Source organism: Macaca thibetana, chromosome 3 (genome assembly GCF_024542745.1).
Source record: "Macaca thibetana thibetana isolate TM-01 chromosome 3, ASM2454274v1, whole genome shotgun sequence".
Lineage (NCBI taxonomy): Eukaryota > Metazoa > Chordata > Mammalia > Primates > Cercopithecidae > Macaca > Macaca thibetana.
This window is the reverse complement of record NC_065580.1, coordinates 118,716,149-118,738,387: the sequence shown is the minus strand read 5'-3', so window position 1 is coordinate 118,738,387 and position 22,239 is coordinate 118,716,149. Positions and strand designations below refer to the sequence as shown.

At 35.1% G+C, this 22,239-nt stretch overlaps 1 protein-coding gene across 4 annotated transcripts in view; it reads right to left on the bottom strand.

Annotated features, from left to right (window-relative positions):
- Positions 1 to 22,239, bottom strand: part of ABCA13 (ATP binding cassette subfamily A member 13) — a 504,903-nt gene that overhangs the window by 76,334 nt on the left and 406,330 nt on the right. For all 4 annotated transcript variants that reach the window (XM_050785548.1, XM_050785549.1, XM_050785550.1 and 1 more), the window contains one exon: positions 1,464 to 1,614. In XM_050785548.1, coding sequence (XP_050641505.1) covers positions 1,464 to 1,614 — 151 coding nt within the window. The remainder of the gene's footprint in view (positions 1 to 1,463; positions 1,615 to 22,239) is intronic.

Here is a 22,239-nt window from a genome sequence, read left to right as displayed (position 1 = left end):
TGGGAACAGATGCAAAAGTGAGCTGACATCTTAGAAACAAGAGCAAGTAGCATTACTGTCTGCAAAATCAGTTATGGTTGTATAAAGGAAATGAAGGCAGTTCCTAATTGGTTACCATTTACATAACTTTTCTTGGTAGAACAATTCAGAAAAACAAAGTTGTAAGACAGCTGAATATCAAGACACAATTGCCCTGAATGACAGAAAGCACCGACTCTTACTACATTAATGAGAGCTTTTCTCATAAGCATGTTTCCCTCAAAAAACAAAAGCGCCAGCTTAAAGCCTTTGCCAAGCACCCGCCTCTTTCATCAAAAACTAACAAGGAGGAGCTGACAGAGATAAACACCGATTAAAAATTGAGCCAACAATTAGTCATGGATGCCAATAACTGTTTAACTACAACCAGCAGGTCTCTGTGGGGTGGTCAGTTATCTTTGCTTTATTAAGACAGGAGATGGGAAAAGGGGCCAGAGTCCTTACAATGAGGTGCAGACATTCTGTTTAGTTTCACTTAAAGTTAGAAAGCATAAACAAGAACAAATGCTGAAGCATTATAAAAACAGAACAGAGAATGAATGTTCATGGACCAGTGAAGGTGAAGGCTATTAGTGTTGTCTCCTGTGAGTCCTAGAATGTTCCCTCTCCCGCAGAATCTAATTGCAAATGCATCATATAAGCCACTTATTTCTGCTTGTAGTTCAGAATCCAGAAATCTGAGGAGCACGCACCCCAGACTTTCCACAATGAGATGCAGAAAAGGTTAAAATGTGCTTAAATAACTGCAATTTTGGTGGCTCACGGTACAACATCCTGAGCTGTCAATCAATGCTGTCCGCTCTGCTTCGCTGACCTCTACTCGCACAGAAGAAGTGGCAGCTGTCTTTTGCTCTCTCACTGCTCCACCTGCCTCTCTCCTGTCACAGGCAGTGATGGGGGTATGGAGGTCTGCAGTTCCTGCCACTCCTTCATTCCCCTAAGGCCACCCAGAAAGGAATCCCCTGGCAGTAGGAATCTGTCCACCCACTCATCAGGAAGTCATTCCTTCCAACAATCCCCCAGTTTCCACACGTATTTTGTGCCCACTCTTTCATAAGCCCTGAAAATACAGAGTTTGTGATATTTCTTCCTGAATACAAATTAGTCATTCAATAAATGTAAAAGGTATTTAGAGAGGAAGAAAAGAGCAAGGGGGATACAAAGTTATAAATGATGTATTTATGTTTTAACTCTGACCACATGACTGCCTCACACAGATGCAGTTTAAATATATTATGTAAATAAGGCAAATTTATTTAATGTTTTCTTCAGTATAATCACATTGGAAAATCTCTTGCAGGTAAGTTTATCTGCTACTACAGTTTCTTCTCCTCACAGGGTGAGAGAGCTGCCTTGGAGCCAGAGGTGGTCACCAAGCATTCCTCAATGGGTCCCTTTATCTAGAAGACCCCAGGGAGATTTACCTCAGGGATGCACTGCCTTGGAATCCCGCGTAAGCTACAGTAATAATGGAGATGTTCCCAACCAGTCAGAAGCTCGTCCAGGGCATCCTGCTGGGGACAGTAGCCAATGAGCACGCCTGCAGTGCCAGCAGAAGACAGGTCCACAGCGTCCCTGCAGAGAGAAGCAGCACAGGCTGAGAACAGCAGCTTCCCAAACTGGCATCAACCCATTTTTAAAATGTGGCTCATCAATAACAAGTCCACTGCAGTTTATTCAAAACAATTAGTTCATTTCACAAGAATAAGTTCAATTCATGAGAAATGAAGGATACAAGAAATCACCCCAAAAGAGGCCTCTTTGGCATATGCATTATTTTGAGCTAAAGGCAATTGAAGACACAGGAAGACCAGAAAACACAGGAAAAGCTCTTTATCTCTCCTTAACTGCCTAAATATTGAGTATAAATTGTCTTCTTTTGAAAAGGAAATTCACATTTATGAAGGAAATTTCCATTTGTAAAGATGTCTCCCTACCAGAAAGAGAGCTACTTTCCCAGACAACTCTGAACCAGAGAGACTCTTATCTGTGTAATGAGACAACCCTAATCCAGCATACATTTCCTCCCCTCACCTTCCCATAGCTGGCCTCCCCTGACCGGGATCCCCAAATCCTTTTTGCTTTGTTTAACCTCATACGGTGTATAAGCCTCAATCATCTGGGAAGCTCCTTGAGTCTTATTTTTTGTGTGAAACTCCTATGCATACATACATAATAAAACTGGTTTTTTTTATTAGTATGTATTGCTGAATCAGATGGAAAGACTATACTGAGTTTTATAAGATTCTGCCAAACTGTCTGCCAAAGTGGTTGTACCATTTTGAATTCTCATCAGCAGCAAATGAGGGTTCCTATTGCTCCACATTGTTGTCAACATTTAGTGTTGTCGGTGTTTTGTATTTTATTCATTCTATTAGGTATAGAAATGCATTGCATTGTGGCTGTAATTTGCCATTCTCCAATGACATATGATGTCAAGCATCTTATCATGAACTTATTTGCATCTGTCTTCTTTGGTGAGACAGCTGTTCACATCTTTTGCCCATGTTTTAGCTGTGTGTTTTCTTATGGTTTAATTTTAAGGATTTTGCATACAAGTTTATGTATACAAAACTTTATGTATTTTGTAGACAAGTTTTTTACGAGACATGGGTCTGCAAAATTTTTTTCCCAGTCTATGGATTGACCTTTTAATCTCTTAACAGTGTCTTTTGCAGAGCAGAAATATACTTTAATGAAGTCAAACTTACCAACATTTTCTTTTATGGATCATGCTTTTGATATTGTATCTAAAAAGACATTGTCACATCCAAAGTCACCTAGATTTTATCCTATGTTATTTTCTAGAACTTTTATAATCTGCATTTTACAATCAGGTCATAGATCCACTTGGAGTTAATTTTTGTCACAGGTATAAGTGCCAAGATTCATTGTCTGGCATGTGGATGTCCATTTGTTCTGGCACCATTTGTTGCAAAGATGACAATTTTCCCACATGATTGCCTTTGTTCTCTTCTCATATATTAGTTGACTGTATTGGTGTGGGGCTATCTCTTGAAGTTGCTGAGCCTTTACAGTAAGTCTTAAAGTCAGGTAATGTCAGTCTTCAGACTTTGTTCTTCCATACTGGGCTGCCTGTCATGGATCTTTTGTCTTTCCACATGTACTTGAAAATCAGTTTGTTAATATCCACAAAGTAACACTGGGATTTTGACTGGGGTTGTGTTAAACCTAACATTCAAGTTGGGAAGAACTAACATCTTGTTGATATTAAATCTTTCTACCCCAAAACATGGAATATCTATTTATTTGGAGCTTTTTTCCATTTATTTCATTAGGATTTTGTAGTTTTCCTCACGTAATTTGTTAGATTTATAGCTAAGTATTCCATTTTGGGGATTGTTAATGTAAATGACATGTTTTTAAAATTTCAACTTCCAATTATTCATTGTAGATATATAGGGAAACATATGACTTTTCTATATTAACGTTGTATCCTGAAACCTTGATATAAATGTTTATCAGTTCTAGGAGCATTTTTTTTTTGACAATTCTTTGGGAGTTTCTACATATATAATCATGTCATCTACAAGCAATAACAGTTTTATTTATTCCTTTCCAATCTGTGTGAGTTTAAGTCCCTTTTCTGCTCTTATTGCATTATGTAGGACTGCTTGCCAGCAGAGTATTGAGATAAGAATGGAGAGAGAGGACATCCTCGTCTTGTTCCCAAATTTAGGAGAAAGGTATCTAGCTTCTCATGATTTAGTACGATATTACTTGAAGGTTTATTGTCAGTGTTCTTTATCAAGTTAAGGAATTTCCTTTCTGTTCCTAGTTGGTTGAGAGTTAGTATCATGAATGAGTGTTTCTTTTGTGAAAAACTTTTTTATGCATCTGTTAATAGGATCAAACTATTTTTTCCTTTTATTCTATTGATGTAATGGATTATATTAATTGATTTTCAAAAATTGAATAAACCTTGCCTATCTGGAAAAATTCCTGCTTTGTCATAGTATATAATTCTTTTCATACATTGTTATATTCAATTTGATACTTTGTTGAGAATTTTTGCATGTATATTCATAAGAGACACTAAGCTATAGTTTTCCTTTCTTGTAATGTCCTTGTCTGGTTTCAGTATTTTGGTAATGCTGGCCTCATAAAAACAGTTAAACCATATTTGTTCTGTATCTATTTTCAAAGGACATTTTAGTAAATTGATATCATTTCTTTCTTAAATGGTAGAATTCACCAGTGAGACCACCTAAGTCTAGTGCTTTTGCTTTTATGGTCATTAGTTATTGATTCAATTTCTTTCATTGTTATATACCTATTTGGATTGTCTATTTCTCATTGTATGTGTTTGGGTAAATTGTGTATTTAGGGAATTGGCCCATTTGAAGTTATTCAAGATGTGGGCATAGAGTTGCTCAAAATATTTCCTTATTAATATTTTATTGTTCACGAGATTAGTAAGGATGACATCTTTGAGTTTCGATATTACTAATTTGTATTTTCTTTTTTTCATCGGTAATCTCACTAGGAGTTTATCAATTTTATTTATTTCATCTTTTAGTTCATTGATTTCAACTTTTAGTTTCATTGATTTTTCTCTATTATTTTCCTTTTTACAATTGTATTGATTGCTCCACCAATTTGTATCATTTCTTTTCTTCTGCTTACTTTCAATTTAATTTGCTCCTCTTCCTCTAGTTTAGTAAGGTATAAGCTTAGATTATCTATTTTAGTCTCTCATCTTTTCTAACAGATGCATTAAATTCCATTAATTTTCCTTTAAGCACCACTTTAGCTGTATCCCACAAACTGTGATAGGTTTAAATTTCATTTTCACTTAAGTTTAATTTTTGTAATTTCCTTTCTGATTTCTCTGACCTATGTGTTACCCAGAAATATGTTGTTTAATCTCCAAATATTTGGGGATGTCTAAAGCTATCCTTCTATTTTTTATTTCTAGTTTAATTCCATTGTGGTTTGATGGCATAGTTTGGATGATGTCTGTTCCTTTACCGTTAAGCTGCATTTGGGATTTTAGTGTGAGGTTTGAGTTTATCTGACTAGAAGTTATGTTGTGCTTACTGGTGGCTGTCTCAGTAGTGTCAGTTCTAGTGTCCTCGGGTTTATATCCAATTGTCTTTGAGTTTGCCTAGAGATTCCATCTTAGAGTCTGAGGCTTGTAGATCTTATAGTCCTTGGTTATTACACAGGAGCTCCACCGAAGTGGTGGTGAGGAGCTGGTTGAGGGGAAGAGTTGTCTATTCTCACAATCATGTCTCAGTCTTCTAGTGCCTGAGCTGGGCATTCCCCTTTCCCCAGGTCAGTTAGGCTCTGGAAAAACAGCTTCCCCTTAGGGCTGGTCTTTCTAAGCCTTACAGAGAGGTCTGGACATATTTTCATATAATTACTTCCTGCTGAAAGCACAAAGGGATTTTTTTCCCCAGTCTTTACATTGAGAATCTGGTAGGGTTCCTATAGGTAATACTCACCAGTGAGCAGCCCCCAAGGCTACTTTCAAGTTAGTCCACACTGAGCCTACATTGCTTTTTGATTACAGTTGATGTGTTCCTACTGATCCTGGCTCCATCTGGTGACTTCTGCTTCTAGGTCTCCTGATTCACAGTCCTGGGCTTCCTTCTATTATAGTATTTATGGTATTTTCAGTATCCATAGAGGATGGGTCTAGGACTCTCCTTGGACACTAAAAATCCACAGATGCTCAAGTCCTTTATATAAAATAGTGTAGTATTTGCTTATAACCTACATACGTCTTCCCAAATACTTCAAATAATTTCTTGATGACTTATAATACCCAATACATTGTAAATGCCATATAAACAGTGCTTATGCTGTGTTTTTTAGGGAATATTAACAACAGAAAAAGTCTGTACATGTTCAGTACAGACAGAATCATCCCTTTTTTCCTGAATATTTTGCAGTACCGTTAGTTGAATCCAAGGATATGAACCCACGGGTGTAGGGGGTCCCCTGACTGTCCAGTATGGGGTAGCAGTTTGCTCTGTGACCTCAAGTCTCTGATGGCTCTAAGAAGAGTTGATAATTTTTAGCTTTTAAGGTATTTTCCTTTTGTGAAAATGAAAGTGACAACTTACAAGCTCTTTAAATATTGTACCAAAAACCACAACTCAGTACCTTTTTCAGTAGTTTTTGTTTCATTTTTTTTCATGTTCCATATCTCTGCCCCACAGGAAAAGCTATACATTTTAAATGAATCTCTCCATCCTGCACATTGTCTACCATTCTCTTACTCACCGAGTCAATGGCTTCTAATGTACACCATGGAACAATTTCTCAAGTTTATCACTGGCAGCACTAATTTAATATTCTGCACTTTTAATTCTATTGTATGTGATAAATATAAGAGAAAACAGAATTTAAGATCTACTGCGTACTTAATTTCCTTTACATCAGTTTCTATTACATCCGTATTCTCCTATCTTTCAAATTCAGCTAGTACATTTGTCATGAGAGTTTCCACATTTGTGTCATAAAATTTTAACTTTTAAGTCTTCAGAGTATCAACTTTTAAAAAAGCATTCCCTTATATTTAAATAATAAGAATATCCATGTATAATTTTTAGGTACAGTCTTTCCATAGTGCTCCAATCAGTTTTTGTACCATAATTATTCCGATGTATTATTGTTTATTCATTCTTCTAAAGAGAGCAAGATTGCCAGAAAAAAATACAAAACATCCACTTAAATTTGTAATTCAGATAAACAATGAATAAATGTTAAATGTAAGTATGTACCATAAAATGTTTATATGTGTTATGTTAAAAAAAAATGTCCACTGGAAACTCAAGTTTCAAGTGTTTACTGGATAGGGGAATATTTGTAAAGGTTAATGTATATATTATCTGTGGCTTCAAATATACCATCCATGTGCTGTATTATCCTTGTGCTTTATTATCAAAATTGACGCTAAAATGGGAGTTGTTTTCAATAGCCCATAAAACAATGGAACAGCTGGATAAAATGCAGAAAAATCTATTTAAAGACTAGGAATTAAAGATTCAAATCCCAAAAAGAAGAAAAACTCACTGAGAGGAGACACGTGTTTTGTTTGTTTTTCCTTGAAGTATTAGCCACACGTATAAAATAAGGAAGAAGAAGTAATGATACTGTGGAGAAAGTGACTGTTAAAAGGCAGAGGAGCTAAGAAAAGCTGTTATTAGTCTTTGGAAGACATAAAAATTGAGATTCCGGGCTACCAGAGAGGGTAGAACTTGAGAGGCCAATACCGCAGGGGGAAGAAAGTAAGAAAAACTGTTAACTCTAGGTGTCTCATGCTTGAGATGTTCATTAATGTATGAGCAATGCAGGTCTATAATTGAAGAGGGAAATCAAGTCACAACTCTAAGAATCTAAAAAGTAAGTAAACCTACCAAGTTTATAACAAACCTGGAATAACCAACTGGGATAACAAAAACTGTCATTAAGCAGACATTCAGGTGTCAGGACTCTGGCAAACAAACATGGCTCTCAATCAGGGCCATTGAACAGTGAAGCCTCTGGAAATGTACAAATAGACAAGCCCTTTAAAAAATTTATTTAAATGATTTTAGATGAGTTTGCTGAGATAATTTCATATGTTATAATTCCATATCAAAGCTAAAGAGAATTCTCTTTGAAGGAAAACAGAATCATCCAGAGACTCTAAATCTTTTCATTCAATCAAACTTTATCAGTTGTTATGGGTTGAATTGTGTCCCATCCAAAATAATAGTAATAATAATAATAATGTTGGAGCCCTAACTCCCTGTCCCTTGGAATATGACCTTATTTGGAGATAAAATGTCAAAGAAAAAATCAAATTTAAATGAGGCTACTATGATGGGCTCTAATCTGGTATGACTGATGTCCTTAAAAAAGGGAAAATGTGGACACAGACACATACAGAGGGAAGACTATGTAAACAAACAGAGAGAAGATGGCCATGTATAAGCCAAGGAGACAGGCCTATATCAGAGCCCTCCCCGACAGCAGTCAGAAGGAACTAATACTGGCAACAGTTTGATCTCAGAGTTCAAGCCTCTAGAACCATGAGATAATAAGTTTTCCTGGTTTAAGCCACTAAGTTTGTGTTTTGTTGTCATTCATGTTGTTGTTGCTTTGAGATGGAGTTTCACTCTGTAGCTGAGGCTGGAGTGCAGTGGTGCAATCATAGCTTATTGCAGCCTCTAAATTCTGGGCTCCAGCAATCCTCCCACCTCAGCCTCCCAAGTAGCTCAGACTACGTACATGCACCTTACCACCAGACCTGGCTAATTAAATGTTTTTGTTGTTGTTGTTTTGTTTTGTTTCTGTTTTGTAGAGATGGAGTCTCGCTATGTTGTCCAGGCTGTTCTCAAACTCCTAGCCTCAAATGATCTTCCCACCTTAACCTCCCAGAGCACTGGGATTACAAGCATGAGCCACTGCACCCGGCCAGAGGTATATTTTTACAGTAGTCCTAGCAAATAAATACACCAGGAATACCACTAAAAAAAATAAATAAATAAAAATAAATGAAAACTAGGATAAAAAACAAATAAAATGAAAATAAATCCACAAGTGATATAGATATTGGAGTTATCAGACATAGACTTTAACATAGTTTAATTAATAAATGATCAAAAAAGAGGAAAAAAAAGGTGAATTTTACCAGAAAACTGAAATCAATTTAAAAAATCGAATAAAAATTTTAGAACTGGAAAGTTATAATAAGCAAAATTAAGACAGTAATAGAGTACTTTAAACATAGTAATGAATAGTAATATTAATGGAATTTGATACAAAATATCCAAATCAGTAATACTAACAACATCACTTAAGATAGATATTAAAAATAAAATTTTAGTATATTATGCACCAAATTTCTGCATAGAAATGGAATAATTTAGATGGAATAGAAAAATTCCTTAAAACACAATATACCAAGAAAAGGAGGAAATAGAAAACCTAAAAATTTCTACATGTAAAAAGAAATTGAATCATTAATTAAAATTGTTTTGATAAATTTAGACCCAAAGGCATTCATTAGCGCATTCTTTGAAATATCTATGTAAAAATTACATGGATCATACACTATTCTGGAAAACAGACTGGAAACAATTTTCAAGTTACTTACTGAGCCCATTATTCCTTGACAATTAAACCTGGCAAATGTGTTACAGTAAGTGAAATTCACAAGATAAATTCATATAAAAATCATCACAACATTTTAGCAACTATTACCCAATTAAATCAAGTGATATATAAAAGGGGTATGAAATTTTGACCAAGTCAACTTTATCCATGAATTCAATATTTTTAAAATAAAATTTAAAAATCATTTAATGTAATATAGTATACTAAGAGTATAAAGAAAAGGTGAGAAAAAATAGTCAGTAAAATGTTAAAATTATTGCTTATAAAAACAGCTGGGCATGTAGTCCCACCTGCCAGAAGGCTGAAGAAGAAAGATTACTTGAGCCCAGATGTTTGAGACTGTGGTGAGCTATGATCATGCTACTGTACTCCAGCCTGGGTGACAGAGCAAGACCCTGTCTCTAAATATATTCTTTATAAAAATAAACAAAAGTCAAACTTGGAAAAAAAAAAAAACCTTTACAAGCTAGAAAGGAAAATATACAAGAACTTTCTTAATCTGATTTTAAAATGTATGCCAAGACAATAGAAGCTATATATTTATGTTTAATAAAATATTTATTTATTTAATTTTATTTTATTTTAGACAAAGTTTCACTCCATCACCCAGGCTGGAATGCAGTGACATGATCTCGGCTCACTGCAACCTCTGCCTCCAGGATTCAAATGATTCTCATGCCTCAGCCTCTCAAGTAGCTGGGATTACATGCGTGTGCCACCAGGTCCAGCTAATTTTTTGGTATCTTTAGTAGAGATGGGGTTTTGCCACGTTGGACAGGCTGGTATTGAACTCCTAACCTTAAGTGATCGACCCACCTTGGCCTCCCACAGTGCTGGGACTACAGACATGAGCCACTACACCCAACCTATGTTAATCATAAAATATGTAAAGTTTTCCCCTTCAAATCAAAAACAAAAGGTCCCCATTACCACCTCTTCTATTCAACATTATAACGCCAGTGCTGGTCAGTCCAATAAGGCAAGAAAAAGAAAGTTATAAAGATTGAAAGAAAATAATAATGTTGTATATATTCAGGAATGAGATCCTTATCTGTGTAGTATATACAAAAGAATCTATACCTAGACAAATCATAATCAAACTGTCAAAGACTTCAGACAAAGGGAAAATCATGATGGCAATGAGAGAAGTGACTCATAATGTACAAAGAATCTCCAGGAAGGTTAATAGTTGCTTTCTTTTCTTTTTTTTTTCTTTTATTTATTTTTTAATTTATTTATTATTATTGTACTTTAAGTTGTAGGGTACATGTGCATAACGTGCAGGTTTGTTACATATGTATACTTGTGCCATGTTGCTGTGCTGCACCCATCAACTCGTCATTTACATCAGGTATAACTCCCAATGCAATCCCTCCCCCCTCCCCCCTCCCCATGATAGGCCCCTGTGTGTGATGTTCCCCTTCCTGAGTCTAAGTGATCTCATTGATCAGTTCCCACCTATGAGTGAGAACATGCGGTGTTTGGTTTTCTGTTCTTGTGATAGTTTGCTAAGAATGATGGTTTCCAGCTGCATCCATGTCCCTACAAAGGACACAAACTCATCCTTTCTGATGGCTGCATAGTATTCCATGGTGTATATGTGCCACATTTTCTTAATCCAATCTGTCACTGATGGACATTTGGGTTGATTCCAAGTCTTTGCTATTGTGAATAGTGCTGCAATAAACATACGTGTGCATGTGTCTTTATAGCAGCATAATTTATAATCCTTTGGGTATATACCCAGTAATGGGATGGCTGGGTCATATGGTACATCTAGTTCTAGATCTTTGAGGAATCGCCATACTGTTTTCCATAATGGTTGAACTAGTTTACAATCCCACCAACAGTGTAAAAGTGTTCCTATTTCTCCACATCCTCTCCAGCACCTGTTGTTTCCTGACTTTTTAATGATCGCCATTCTAACTGGTGTGAGATGGTATCTCATTGTGGTTTTGATTTGCATTTCTCTGATGGCCAGTGATGATGAGCATTTTTTCATGTGTCTGTTGGCTGTATGAATGTCTTCTTTTGAGAAATGTCTGTTCATATCCTTTGCCCACTTTTGGATGGGGTTGTTTGTTTTTTTCTTGTAAATTTGTTTGAGTTCTTTGTAGGTTCTGGATATTAGCCCTTTGTCAGATGAGTAGATTGCAAAAATTTTCTCCCATTCTGCTGCCTCTGCTGCTGATACCCAGGCAAACAGGGTCTGGAGTGGACCTCAGGCAATCTCCAACAGACCTACAGCTGAGGGTCCTGACTGTTAGAAGGAAAACTATCAAACAGGAAGGACACCTACACCAAAACCCCATCAGTACATCACCATCATCAAAGACCAGAGGCAGATAAAACCACAAAGATGGGGAAAAAGCAGGGCAGAAAAGCTGGAAATTCAAAAAATAAGAGCGCATCTCCCCCGGCAAAGGAGCACAGCTCATCGCCAGCAACGGATCAAAGCTGGACGGAGAATGACTTTGACGAGATGAGAGAAGAAGGCTTCAGTCCATCAAATTTCTCAGAGCTAAAGGAGGAATTACGTACCCAGCGCAAAGAAACTAAAAATCTTGAAAAAAAAGTGGAAGAATTGATGGCTAGAGTAATTAATGCAGAGAAGGTCCTAAACGAAATGAAAGAGATGAAAACCATGACACGAGAAATACGTGACAAATGCACAAGCTTCAGTAACCGACTCGATCAACTGGAAGAAAGAGTATCTGCGATTGAGGATCAAATGAATGAAATGAAGCGAGAAGAGAAACCAAAAGAAAAAAGAAGAAAAAGAAATGAACAAAGCCTGCAAGAAGTATGGGATTATGTAAAAAGACCAAATCTACGTCTGATTGGGGTGCCTGAAAGTGAGGGGGAAAATGGAACCAAGTTGGAAAACACTCTTCAGGATATCATCCAGGAGAACTTCCCCAACCTAGTAGGGCAGGCCAACATTCAAATCCAGGAAATACAGAGAACGCCACAAAGATACTCCTCGAGAAGAGCAACTCCAAGACACATAATTGCCAGATTCACCAAAGTTGAAATGAAGGAAAACATCTTAAGGGCAGCCAGAGAGAAAGGTCGGGTTACCCACAAAGGGAAGCCCATCAGACTAACAGCAGATCTCTCGGCAGAAACTCTCCAAGCCAGAAGAGAGTGGGGGCCAATATTCAACATTCTTAAAGAAAAGAATTTTCAACCCAGAATTTCATATCCAGCCAAATTAAGTTTCATAAGTGAAGGAGAAATAAAATCCTTTACAGATAAGCAAATGCTTAGAGATTTTGTCACCACTAGGCCTGCCTTACAAGAGACCCTGAAGGAAGCACTCAACATGGAAAGGAACAACCGGTACCAGCCATTGCAAAAACATGCCAAAATGTAAAGACCATCAAGGCTAGGAATAGTTGCTTTCTTAACAGACATCATAGAGGCCAGAACACAATAGGATGGCATGCACAAGGTGTTGAGAGGTTAAAAGAAAAAAAAAAAAAAAGCTAGCCTAGAATTCTACAGTAAAGAAGAAATGACTATCTTTCAAAATTTAATGAGAGATTAAGATATTCACAGCTCACCAAAACCGAGAGAGTTTGTTGACAGTATAACTGCCTCAAAATTACTAAATGAAGTCTTTAAGCTGAAATGAAAAGTACTAACAGTAACATGAATCCATATAACGAAATAAAATAAAAAGCACTGGTTAAGATTACCATATAAAGAAATATAAATGACAAGATAAATGTAATCAACCCTGATGAGCACACAATCTCTAAAAACGTAATTTGTAATAATAATAGCATAAATGGGAGAGGAGCTATATAGAAATGCAATTTTATAAACTATTGAAATTAAATTGGTATTAATCTAAATTAGAGAATTTTAACTCAAGATGTTAGTTATAATCCCCAGAAAAATCGCTAAGAAAATAACTCAAAAATATGTATAGCAAAAAACACAATAAGTACTTAAAGTGGTATTTTAGAAAATACTTATTTAGCACAAAAGATAGCAGCAATAGAAGAACAGAGGAATGAAAAATATAGAGGAAATATAGAAAGCAAATAGTAAAATGGTGGAAACCAATTCTACCATCTCAGTAATTAGATTATTTAGCTCATTTACATTTAATGTTATTACCACATAATTATCAATTAATTCTACCATTTAACCAATTCACAGATTGGCAGAATGGACTTTTTTTTAATTATCCAACTATATGCTGTCTATAAAATATACACTTTAGAATCAAAGTCACAAATAGTTTGAAAATAAAAGGATGCAAAAAGATATATAATGAAACCAGTATCCAAAAGACAGCTGAGGTGACACTACTAATATATAACAGAATAGACTTGAAGAAAATATTGTTACTAAAAACAAAGAGAAACATCTTATAACAATAAAAGGGTCAATTCCTTAGGAAGACAAACTAATCATAAAAACATATGAAATTAGGAACAGAGCCTCACAACACACAAAGCAAATGCTGACAGCATTAAAGGGAGAAATAGACAATTCAACAATAATAACAAGTTCAATACACCATATTCAATATTTAATAGACCAACTATGCTAGAAGATTAACAAAAATATAGGAGATTGGAACAATACAACAAGATAACTAGACCTAGCTGACTATAGAGACTTAGAACTCACCACCCAAAAACAGCAGAATAAACATTCTTCTCAAATGTATATAGAAGCAATTCTCCAGAATAGAACAAGTGTTTGGCTATTAAACAAACAAACAAAAAAGCCTTATTAGCTGGGTACAGTGGCGCAAACCTGTAATTCTAGCACTTTGGGAGATCAAGGTGGGTGGACCATTTTAGGTCAGGAGTTCAAGACCAGCCTGCCCAACATGGTGAAAAACACTGTCTACCAAAAATGCAAAAATTAGCCAGGCATGGTGGCAGATGCCTGTAATCCCAGCTACTTGGAAGGCTGAGGCAGGAGAATCACTAGAACACAAGAGGTGAAGGTTGCAGTGAGCCGAGATCATGCCACTGCACTCCAGCATGAGTGAAACAGCAACACTCTGTTAAAAAAAAAAAAAAAAAAAAATTAACCTCAATAAATGAAAAGAACTGGAATCACACAAAGTATGTTCTTTGACTACAATGGGCTAAAATTAAAAATCAATACAGAAGCAATCTTTAGGAAATTCCAAATGTGTAGAAATTAAACAACATACGCCTTCATAACCAATGGGTCAAAGAAGAAATCAAAAGGAAAATTAGAAAATACTTTGAGATGAATGAAAACAAAAACACAACACACCAAAACATGGTATTCAGCTGAAAAGGTGCATAAAGAGAAAGATATAGCTGTAATAGCTGTATTATTCCTTAAACGGGTAGATGTCAGAATAATAACCTAGCCATTTACATTAAGAAATTAGAAAAACTAAAGCAAACTAAACCTAAAGAAAACAGAATGAAAAAAATAATAATGATTTGAGCAGAAATAAATAAAACAGGGAAGAAAAAATAATAAAGAACAATAATCAGAATCAAAACTTGATTCTTTAAGGTCAATGAAATCTACAAACTCAGCTATACTGACCAACAAAAGGGAATAAGAATATTAAAATTACTAAAATAAGAAATAAAATATTTCTACCAATCTTAAAGAAATGGAAAATTTTTTAATAGTTTAAATGTTCATATGCCAAACTCCTAAGAAATTTAGATAACATGGACAAATTCCTAGAAAGACAGAAAATACTGAAAGTGACCAAATGAGAAAAAGAAAATCTAAACAGATCCACAAGTGAAGATACTGAATTAGTAATAATAATAATAAAAACAATAGAAACAATGCCAAAAAAATCTTTTCATAAATAAAAGCCCAGTACCAAACGGTTTCACTGGTGAGTTCTACCAAATATTTAAAGATGAATTAACACTAACGCTTCTAGACTGTTTCAAAATGTAGAAGAGAAAAAAACATTCCCAAGCTAATTACATAAGGTCAGTATCATCCAGATACCACAACTAAAGACACGACAGAAAGCTATATAACAGTATTTCTTATAAATAGATGTTTAAAAATCCTCAACAAAATACAAGTAAATCAAATCCAGCCCATATAAAGAGAAGTAGGCACTATGCTCAAGTGTAATTTATTCCAGGAATGCAAAGTTAGTTTAATATATAAAATCAATCATTTGTTGCGTCTACCAATCATCTATATCATGTTAGTAGAACAAAGTGCAAAAACCACACATCTCATTAAACTCAGAAAAAGAATTTGACAAAACTCAATACCCTTTTATGAAAAAAACAGTAAAAGAATTTGAGATAAAAGGAAATTATTGTATGAACCTATTTATATGGAATTTCCAGGATACTCAAATCCATAGAGATAGAAAGTAGATTAATGGTCGACAATGGAGGGAAGCAATGGGGAATGATTGCTAATTGGTACAGGGTTTCTTTACAAAGTAATGAAAATGTTCTAGAGTTAGTGGAAATCATTGTATGGCTTTATGAATATGGTAAAAATCACTGAATTGTTACATTTAAAAAACTGTAAGTTTGATGGTATGGGAATTATATCTCAGTTAACCAAAACACTACCAGTATTTACAAAAGCGAAACACGCACGTGCTCTATGGAGGCAATTTCATTCATATGTATATCAGGAATTGTTCATAACAAATATCTGTCATTATTAGTAACAATAAAACTATTGCAACATGTGATAATATGGATGCATTTTACAAATATGATTTTACAGAAAAAAATCACTCATGTAAAAATATAAACTGTATGATCCCATTTATATAAAATTCACAAACAAGTAAAACTAACCTATGGTAATAAAAGCCAGAACAGTGTTTATCTTTGGTTTAGATAGGGTCATGAAGGGAGTTTCTTGGGGGTCTGCCAAAGGTCTCTCTCCTGATGATAGTTACACGTATGCTAATATTATAAAAGTTCATCAACCCATATATTTATGATTTATGAGTATTATATATCTCAATGCTTAAGTTGATATTTTTAAAACTGTTGGTAATCTCCACACATTAATTAATAAATCACCTAGCACAAATGTTCATGTTTAAAAAGTCTTTATATAAGTTCTGCTAGAATGTCTTTGAATGGTCTCCTAACTACTACTCCCCAATCTCAATGAGCTCTTTAACAATTTAAAGACATACAATATATATTTTTAAATGTTCTAAAACATATAAAGATATGGAATGCATATTCAAATATTCTTTGCATTTTCCAATTACCCCAGCACCCTTCCAGCCTCTGTGCTGCCCAAGGCCCGTACTTGTTTTTTCTACTCAGTATCTTTCAACTTCAAAACAGGAAACACAGCACTCTGAGAACACAGGGATTCAACAATGGAAAAGGTCTTTCTGCCTTCAAAGCAAGCCATCATCCAGTTCAATGATAGCTGCCTAATTTTTAATCACTTAGGTTAATTTTTAAACTAAGGGCATGACTTCATGATGAAAACAAATGAAGAACCTTGTCTTCCACTTTCAGAGCAGGGTATCTTCTGCATGCTGTACAATTAAAACGGTTGCATTTGCTTTGCAGTTAGTGGAAATCACCTCACTCAACTTTTGCACACAGCATATCTATTAAGGCTTTAGATTTTATTGAGCAGTGATGTCTATCACTATAAGTAGTTTGGTAGAATGTTTGCAGAGAGGATCCAGAGTGTGCTAAACCACAGTAGAGGTCAGTACTCAAATAGCATTTCAAAGACATGTTAAGTCAAACTGTGCTGTGATTTCCCATGCTCTATTTTATTAGCTTAAATACCTGCTGCTCTGTGAATAGCTAAATTTCTTTATGTGAATTTTTGGGGAAAATAAGGATCTACGAAGACCAACCTCACAACTAAGTTTAAGTGAACAGGACCCATTTTCCATGGTGTCTTCTTATAATCCAGATGGAAAGCACTGAGTGGGTACAGCCTAATAAAGATTTGCATACAGAAGGAGGTCATATGCTAATAAAGCTTTTCAGCAAGGCAAGAGTTTATTATCTAAACCAGAGCTCATTCTGACTGACCTAAAAGAAGTGAGCTCATCTATATAAATCTTCTAATCTGTCTCTGTGAGATGCTAACCAACACCTCCTTAATCAAAATCACTGTCAATCATATTGATATTATTAGAAAACGCTCACATCCATTTTACAGTTTCCATGCACTTGCATTTCAGTTATCTCAACCTAGCAGTGAAAGTCATAACTGTATGCTTTACACTTCAGCACCACTTAGAAAGGCAAGACATTTTTTAGTCCTCGGTTGGACACAAAAGTGAGCTTCAAGTGGCTTTTATCATGATGCATGCTGACTAGCTGTTTCTCCCCCTTTATTTAATGACATAACAGGTCAAGAAATTTTGGAAATTAAATAAAATGTTTGGAGCACTCTGAGGAGTCTTTGCCAGATCAAGAACCTTCTCACTGCAGGCATTTAATTTCCTTTGTATTATCAGCAGTCTGTAAACTGTGAAAGTAGGTCAATGAGAGTCAAGAAAGAACAGCTCAATGGTCATGATTTGATTTGCATTCCAGATAGTATTTTAAATTCATTTGCTTCCAAACTGCTGGATTTTCTACTGCCACTGTCCATACTTTATTGCAAGGTTAACCCCCAATTTACCACCTGCCCTTTCATCAAGTGACTGGATCCTGAATATCTGAATTGTTTCTGTGTGTTAACAGGAACGTCACAGGCTCCTGTCTGCTGGTCTTGTTGGATCTTGAACATGGGCCATGTGTTTGTTAGGAGAAGGCCCTGAGCCTGTGACCAAAACCAAAGACACTGAATCCAAAGACAGCTTCAGCGAGCGCACACTCCATGATAGCTTGACATTGTTTTAGAAAGATTACGATGCTCTCATGCTGATTTGTTTCTTATATGTGGATCAGGAATATATTTTTACCTTCTTCTGTTTTGTTTTGTTTTATTTTGTTTTGTTTTGTTTTGTTTTGTTTTGTTTGAGATGGAGTCTGGGTACTGGGATTACAGGCATGAGCCACCATGCCCAGCCTTACCTTCTTCTTTGAAAGGTAAAATAAGTTTAGTCCACCGGTTTAAAGATACACACACACACACACACACACACACACACACACACACCCCTATTTAACCATCTAATACAAGTTGAAGTTCCCTCACGTATTTTAGATTGGTATTTAAACATCAGTACAATTGCAACATAAGACAATACAGTCATTCATTTAGGGACTTCAGTAATGATTTTTATTCATTTTCTTCCTTTGTACTTGGCTAGGGGAGACGTCACAAATGTGATTAAGTTACATCTCAAAACAGAAAAATTAACACACAATTATATTTTCATACTCCTGAGATTTTGTTTTTGTTCTTGCCCATGAAGAAAATGTTATAAACTTCTGGCAAAAAAAAAAAAAAGGAAAGCTCATTAAACTACACACATGCTCTGTTCATAGCAGCTGCCAATCTTCCCACTTAATAATTTATTGGAGGAAGAGAGTAATATATCAAAGACATGTTTTTAAAGAACAAACGGTGGCTTATGTTTATCACCTGTTCCGCAGTCACTCAGACTTTTCATTTAATGTTTCTTTCATTTGATGTCTTAATTTACGACACACACAGGTTCAGTTTTAAAAACTATTCAGAAAACCACACAGTTCCAGTTTTCTTAGAACGCCTTTGCCAAATCTAATTCTTCCACAAAGTTAGTGTTAGAGATCAAGTAAGTCATTGTTAAGTTTTACAGAATCTGGATTGTAAATATGAGAGCCATTAATTCACATAATTATCTGTAATATAGCTTACACATATTTGTATTATTTTCCAAATATATGTAGATTCAAAAATTGTAAATGCATTATTAATTCCATAATAGGTGATGTCAGAAAACGTTTTTAAACTTTAGTATTTCAAATTTTTCTAATGTATTTTCTAATCTATTTAAATTTTTAATTAATAAGAAATTTTTATAAAAAGAAATACCACAACTTTGCTATTTACAAGAGATTGAAAGATTGAGAATGTTAGTATAACTATTCTCCACCTGATTGATATTTTTAGATGTTTAAGCAAGGGAAGGTAAACTTACTAAGATTTTTATTTTCCTAAAGTGATATTTTAAAAAATTCCTATGTGAGCACAGGTTACTTTACTATATTATGTGTCAAAATATACTAAGAATCGTTATAATTTAAAACAAGTTGAAACTACAGCTATCAGAAAAAAGAGCTTCTTTTTTTTGTTAATAAACTGTTGATAACCAGTAGCCATAAGATGATAATGCCTCAATTTTATACCATTCTTTTAACCCGTCAGTGTCTTTCAGATATTCTAATGTATTTTACCTCAAAAAAAAGACATGGAAAAATTGAGGTTATTATTATTTTACAAATTTAAAGGAGACAGAATTCAGGACCATATACGACAGTTACATTGGACTAAATCAATATGCTAGTATAGATTTGAGAGATGTATTGCACCCAGAACCTCTGGCTGTGGGTCCAAGTCTCACTTCTAGTTTCATGCCTTGATGCTTTTCCAAAAGATAAAAGCTAGAGGGAAAAAGACGAAAGGAGATCTATTTAAAAAGAAAGAGAGGAGATGACATGTGGAATTAGGGATATACTAAATAACTTTGCTATTGTTTACACTGAGGAGTTAATATAGTCCCTGTAAAGAAGTAGGAAACCAAGCATTACATAGAGTTATATTTGTAGAGTAAACCAGAGAAGCTAAACACAGGCTACAAATCCTCCAAATTGTAGGAAGAAAGATGAAACCATGCAAAACACACACACACACACACACACACACATACACACACACACACAGCAGTAAACAAAAACAACGAAAGCTAGACCATACACGGGTATAATTAAACATGATTGGGGTTGGGGGGATTTGAGGAGTCTTGCTTTCAGTTACAGACTTACGCAGTTTTTCAGGCCTGACCATAGGCCATTACAAAATCTGTACCTGACAGGCCTCATGGGGGAAAGTTGCCCTTCCTCTATGAGAACTGGTGCATAGCCAACACTGAGTCTCTGAAAGAAGTCCCAGTCAAGGTCTCAGGCTCCTTTGGCCAGTCATGCTCTTACATGTATTGGCATTTCTAGCCAGGTGACTTCATTCTTAGCTCTTCATCTGAGTCCTTCATCATCTCTGCTGAGACCTCATTATGGGAGGAGCGAGGGAAAACCTTAATGACACATTTCCCTACTCTGACTACGTACCCAATACTTTTCCACCCTAGCCTTTAACCCTCTCCTTCTTCAGGAAACATAAATAACCCAAACTGACCCCACAGACCAACAAACAATGACCAATTACTATTTAGAAACTGGAAAGAATGAGCTGAAGAACAACTCCTTCTCACAACCTCCTCACCGTAACACAAATCTACACATGGAAGGTGCACAAAACTAAACAAGACATCTGTGAAGAGAAGTGCTGCATGACTGGGGAAAACTATACCTTTCAGTGCCTTTGACACACCTTGACTGTACCTTTTTATAGGCTGGATATTTATACCATGAACATGCATTGCATATTTTAAAATATTTAAAATGATCATGCCAAATGCAAATGCTAAAGCAATATCACAAGACATATATCTATAAGTATACACATAATATATATGTAGATACACAGCCATATATATATCTATATATACACACACATACATATATGTAATAACTCAAAGCTATCAGGTATCATCATTCTTTTTGGAAATCACAATATATTAATATCATTACAGAGGATGATACCAAATGTTTATATTATTTGTGCTACATAATTTTGTCAATCATCTACTGTATTCACAGGTAACAAATTATATCAAAATCACAACTTTATGCCTGTCAGTTTCAGGATGCATATATATCTTTGAACATGTAACAAACACCAAAAAATAAAATAATAACATCTGAAAGTAAAGACAGCATCTTGTCCCCCAGTGGTTCCTTTTTAATATTCTCTGTTGCTTATTAACATGTCACTCTTCAAAAACATGTTTTTTCTTCAAAAATTATATTTGATTCTATTTTTTTCAAGGCCCCTGGTCAAGATTTATGGTTCTATGGTATCCAATCTATGTTTGCATATTTCATTTCTGTTTCTTTAACTCCTCAGCTCCTTTCTTTGTTTCATTCCCCATGATCCCTTGCCTAGATATCTGAAGAAAAGAAGAGTTTTTGTCCATGGTGATTCACACTTTACCTTATTGGATTTATTATTCAAAACCAAAGCTCTAACTTCCAACCTTAGATGTCATTAAGGAATGACATTTCTAATATTTCCCTAAAATGCCCATAGAATTAAACAAAATCTCAGCCCACAAAAAAGCAGTATAACAATAACCTTAGAAGGTGTCCTAATAGTTACAAGACAGAAGTGAAGAGTGGCACTAAAACAACCAACGAAAAACTATCACAACTGCAGCTCAGATCATAATAAGGATTCAAATCATAAAGAGAAGATATATGAAGGAAAAAAAGATAGGGAAACTCTGTATCCACCCCTCCATACATATTCATATGTCCTCTGAACCCCGGCTCAGAGAGGAAGGAAGCTTTCCAACCAGAAGACAGGGTACTTTGCTCCTCAAACCCTGGCTCATGAGACAGGGCCTGTTTTCATGTTCTACACATATTCAGAAAGCTCTCAGAAAAGACAGCCTGTGAAGGAATGAAATTGGACACCTATCTTATGCCATATGCAAAACTCAATTCAAAATAAATTACAGATTGAAACTTAAGACCCATGTCTATAACATTAGCAGGAAAAAATAACATAGGAGAAAAAACTACATGACATTGGTCTGGGCAATGATATTTTAGACCTGACTCCAAAAACTCAAGCAATAGAAACAAAGACAAATGGGATTATATCAAAATAAAAAGCTTCTGCACATCAAAGAAAACAACAATGAAGAGACAATCTATGGATTAGGAGAAAATATTTGTAAGCCATATATCTGATAAGCTATTAATATCCAAAATATATTAGAAATTCAAAAAAACTTTCTTTAGAAAGAAAACCAATTATCTGATTAAGAAATAGGCAAGAAACACATTTCTAAAAATA